Raw genomic sequence first — 4922 nt, 5'->3', positions numbered from 1 at the left:
CTGAAGAAACCACACAGTGAATTCTCTGCTGTTACACTTCAGTCATTAAAACATTGTTCTTTAAAGTGAAAAAGCCAGTTGCCTTTGGGAAAGATTGCCTTTTGAATTTCAAAATACTTTTTACTGTAGTCTTTACTATCTGACATAATATATTGAGAATAAAAATATATAAACCTCACTTGCTCATTCATTAGTTTGCAGCAATATTGAAGTAAAATCATTGTACTGTTCCCAAACATAGTACAAGGAAGATTCTGAGGAAGATGTTTATCTAAATTTTTTCATCATTAGAAAATCATAGATTATAAGATATGCTGTCATTATTTTGGTATTTTATTTTTTAACCTCTGATCTTATCCTTGAATTGTGAGCCAGAAGCAGCATATTCAAAAATAAAAGAAATGACTGCACATAAAATAAAAATAAAGGTTATATAACTATAATTTGGTAAAATTTGGTGTGTGTGTATCAAGAAACCATTTATACAGAGGGACCATGTACTGGTTAACATGGCATGACTCCTAACATATACATATATTCCTTTATCACTAGCAATTGTAACTATAGTAGTTTTGGTCCAATCATGACATAGCAATTACACAGTAGATTGAACAGTGGAAGTTTAAAATGAAAATTGTTAGCTATAATAAAAGATTAATTATAAGATATAAGAAAACTCTATATGGTACCCTATGACTAACAGAGAGTACTCAAGAAAGGATAAGCTTAAGGGTTCTAACACTGAAGAAAATACAGTACATTTGGTTCTAAGAAGCAATAAATATAAATTGATGACTGACACGGTAACTAAATAAATTGCTAGGTCTCATGAATAGCAAATGACAAAATAATGAGTCCATAATAGGGCTGGTAAAATCTTTCAATAGGTTAATGACACTCAATCATTGTGCCTTTGTAGTCCTTTTTTTTCATAATATGCAAGTTCCTTAATACATTATCCAAAGTCTTCCATATTCTAAATTATTTTCCACTGTGACCCAGCTATTTTCCCCAATATTAAATTCTGTGTTGGTAATTAAATAATGAATAATTAATGATTAATAATGATAAAGGTAAATTTAGATAAGATATTAACATATATACATGAGAGAGAGAAAGACCCTGATATAGTACATTGACTTAATTCAGTTTATCTGAGGTAAAAGTATAAAACATGAGTTAAGAGTTAGGCTCTAGAATCATGCTTCCTAAGTCAAATACCAAAATTTCCACAAATAATTTTGTGGTTTGGACAAGTTAACTAAGTTCTCTTTCAGTTTACTAATTTAAACATGGGGATAATAATAAAATCTACCTTACAGGGTGTTATGTAACCAATTTAATTGATAACTATAAATCTATAGAACAAAGCCAGAAAAATAATGAGTGCTCAACAAACATACTACGATCACAATTATCAGTAATACAGACGGATCAGGAAGAGCTTGTTAATGAACTTGGAAGGTATTGATGAAAAGAGTGAATAGAATGGTCTTGTCACAGTAAGAAATTAACCTTTAAATTGTTCACAATATCAAATATTAGGTTGGTGCAAAAGTAACTGTGGTTTAGAAGGTTTAAAACAATGGCAAAAACCACAATTAATTTTGCACCAACCTAATATTAAAATTTAGCTGTCTAGATAAGATAAAGTATTTTAACTAATATTATTAAATCACACTCTTTATTTTTCTTGGTGACACTTCTGAGATAGTAAGTCCAATAGGTAAATATACCAGTGAGAAGCTGGCCCTGAGGACAAGAGTACATACCACATAGTAAAGCCTCGAGACCTAGACATAGGGTGGGCCATCATAGTATATATTAAAAAACAAACAAACAAACAAAAAAACTCAGATTATGCTTTAATAGCCAATTTAATTATTGCTTGTTGCCTTTAAACAAAATATACAGGGCTAGAGCACCCAGAAACAAATTCAAATAACACTCAATATAATAATATATGCTATAATAAGATACCACTTCACATCCATTGGGATAGCTATTATTATAAAGAAAACAAAAAGAGTTGGTGAGGATGTGGAGAAATTGAAACCCTCATGCATTGGTGGTAGGAATGTAAAATGTTGGAGCTGCTGTAGAAAATAGTATGCCATTTCCTCAAAAAATTAAACATAGAATCACCATAAGATCCAGCAATTCCACTTCTAGGTATATATGCACAAGTGTTCAAAGTGGAGCTCAAACAGATATGTGTATACTGATGTTCATAGTATCATTACTTACAACAGCCAAAAGGTGGAAACATCCCAAATAGTCATAGAAAGATGGATGGGATTTTCTCTGTTCTAATTCCATGATCTACAATTTACCTTGATCCTGCATGTGGAATTGCTGCCTATTGCAAAAGGAATAGGTTATTATCCATGCAAGTTTAATATCCATGTTAATAATAAGAAACAATCTATAATACATTGTGGCGAGCCAGCCGCCACGAGTCGAACAGTTCCTGACAAGGGGAGTGGGAATGAAAAAAGGCACTCACACATATGCTAATGCGGCCGGTCTTCAGTGGTCCTGAAGCACCAGGTTTATTTTCTCTGCTGAATTTATACCTTTTGAGTACGTGCAAGCTCACAATCACAAAAATGCATTACATCATTAACAGTTGATTTTTTAACTTTTTCACAGAAACTTTACTTAATCACTGAAACTCCCCAAAACGATTGTCCCATGACAGAATCCATCAATTATCCTGATTAGCATCACTATGTCTTGAAACTGGTTGTTCCCACTTCATACCTTAGCAGTTCGTAAGCACCCTCCAGGTGCAGGCAAAGACAATGCCTCAGGAGCACAAACCGGTTATGCATTAGCAGAGCCATTAAGGCTTGCAATTAGCTTTAACCATGGCTCCCCACATCTCCCCCTTTTTTATTTATTGAGAGCAATTTCCATCCAGCCGGAATGGCGAGGAGACGGCGCCTGACTTAGGTGCCCGGAAGCCAACTTCAGAAGATTTTTACTTAAGGGCCTAAACGTGGCCCTTCTGAAGTGGTGCCCAAGTACTTGCCCGTCTTTGGCTGACCCGTCCCTCGGAATGCTCAGGGGAGGAACTGCTAAGGCTTTGTCTTGAGCTTTAGATGATGAATATCAGTACGCATGTCTAACATGCCATTAACAAAACACTTAACAAGGAGTGGGAACAGACACAGAGCCAAGCAAATACAAATACCCAAAGTGAGAAATAATGTAATCGAATGGGTAATTGTAGGCAAAGAAGGAAAAGCATTCTTCAAAACAGTAACAAAATTAGAGGCAGCCTGAGCAGCATCGAATTTCAAAGGCTCAGCTTCTCTCAAACTCTGAATCTCATCATGAAGTCTAAACATATCCAGAGATAAATTAGCGTTATGCCAAATACCCTGAAGATGCAGACGAACTCGATTCCAATCATACTGACTATTATTATATTCTTTGGAGGTAACACAAATCCAATGATATTCTGGATGACACTCTAGATGAGATTTGACCTTCATACCCTGAATAACATCCCCCATATACTGAACGGTATCATAAAGGGCATTCACCTTTTGCTCCAATTTCTCATCAATAGCCTCTTGGGTTCCCAAGGCTAAAGAAACATTCTTAGAAAGGGTATTTACATACTGAGCATTTTGGATGGTTTGGGAAAGAGCAACAGCCGCTGTAGCTGCAGTGGCAATTATTGTAACCAAAGCCATAATTCCTGCAATTAGAAGTCCAATAAACCGTTTTTGTCTACTCAAGGCATACTCAATTTCTTTAAAAATCTGTAAACTTCTTTCAGCATACCAGGGTCCAGAAATGTTAACAGGAAGCATTACAAACGAGGGCTGCTTTAAAATCATAACTTGGGTTCCCGAGGGTACCCAGGAAACACAATTAGTCAGAATACAATTATTACAAGACACATTAAATTGACCTCCCACAAAATGTACACTAATATTTCCCATCAATAAAGCATAAGGGGAGGGAACACAAGCAGATATATTAACAGATTTAGTAACAGTATCCCAACTTTCAGTTCCATCTTCCAAAATCTTCATAGGCAGGGAGAGCCAGGTTTCAACTTTATCCATTGCTCCCAAAAGTCTCCATAATGAATTTTGCTGATACTGCGTATCAGAAGTCCATAGTCCAGAAATCAATTCACGGGTCCGTCCGGACCGGTTGTTTCTCGACCAGTCAATGATATATCTGCCTGTTCCAGGGATGTCATAACGAACAGGATCACTGCCAGGGCAAGCTCTCCATGGAACAGTCTCAACATTTAATTTCAACTGTTTAGCACAAGATGGACGTGATGGAGGGATGGGCAGTTTTACTTTGCGTCCCCCGGACCAGTCGCCTAGCATGTTAAGACGAACAGTCCATCCAATTAAAGAATCATCAATATGCATAGTGACAGGGGAACTACGCAAACACCCAGTCATGGAGCTATTTTTGCAATACAAATAGGCAATCCCAGACCTATGCCATTGTAAGTGAAATTTTTTCCAAATGCTGTCTCATATGTCCATTAGAAGGCAATCCTAAGGCATGAGTATCATTGACATATACTGGAATTTCCGGACCTTCCCAGATAGCAGGATGAAGAATAGGTGGATCGGGCACATAGGCCCAATACGCCTGGTCAGGTTCCGCTGTCACTTGGCAAAGCATCAGCAACATCATCAATGGGCTGAGGGTCCACATGTCGCACCAATCTTTCTGGCAGCCACCGAGGGCCTTCTGCATCCTGTGGAAAAACACAAACATGTCCTCGGCCCCATACGAGGACTGGGTCTGGGCCATGCCAGGAGCCCATAAGTGGGTCTTTCCATTTAACCAAAGCCTGAGGGGCTGTAGAAGGATGCCAAAAGCGCTCTGCAGCACTCTTACCATGGGCATCCAAAGTCAAAAAATTTTGAATAAAGAGA

The 4922-nt window shown here is 37.2% G+C and overlaps 1 protein-coding gene across 1 annotated transcript; it reads right to left on the bottom strand.

The window, feature by feature from the left end:
- Positions 1-3080: 3080 nt before the first annotated feature.
- Positions 3081-4403, bottom strand: LOC141570001 (endogenous retrovirus group K member 18 Env polyprotein-like). Its single transcript, XM_074324817.1, has one exon. It carries the CDS (start codon positions 4401-4403, stop codon positions 3081-3083), a length of 1323 nt encoding a protein of 440 aa, XP_074180918.1.
- Between the last annotated feature and the right edge of the window lie 519 nt (positions 4404-4922).

The sequence above is a fragment of the Rhinolophus sinicus genome, linkage group LG02 (assembly GCF_036562045.2).
Source record: "Rhinolophus sinicus isolate RSC01 linkage group LG02, ASM3656204v1, whole genome shotgun sequence".
Lineage (NCBI taxonomy): Eukaryota > Metazoa > Chordata > Mammalia > Chiroptera > Rhinolophidae > Rhinolophus > Rhinolophus sinicus.
This window is presented reverse-complemented; position numbering and strand designations above follow the sequence as displayed.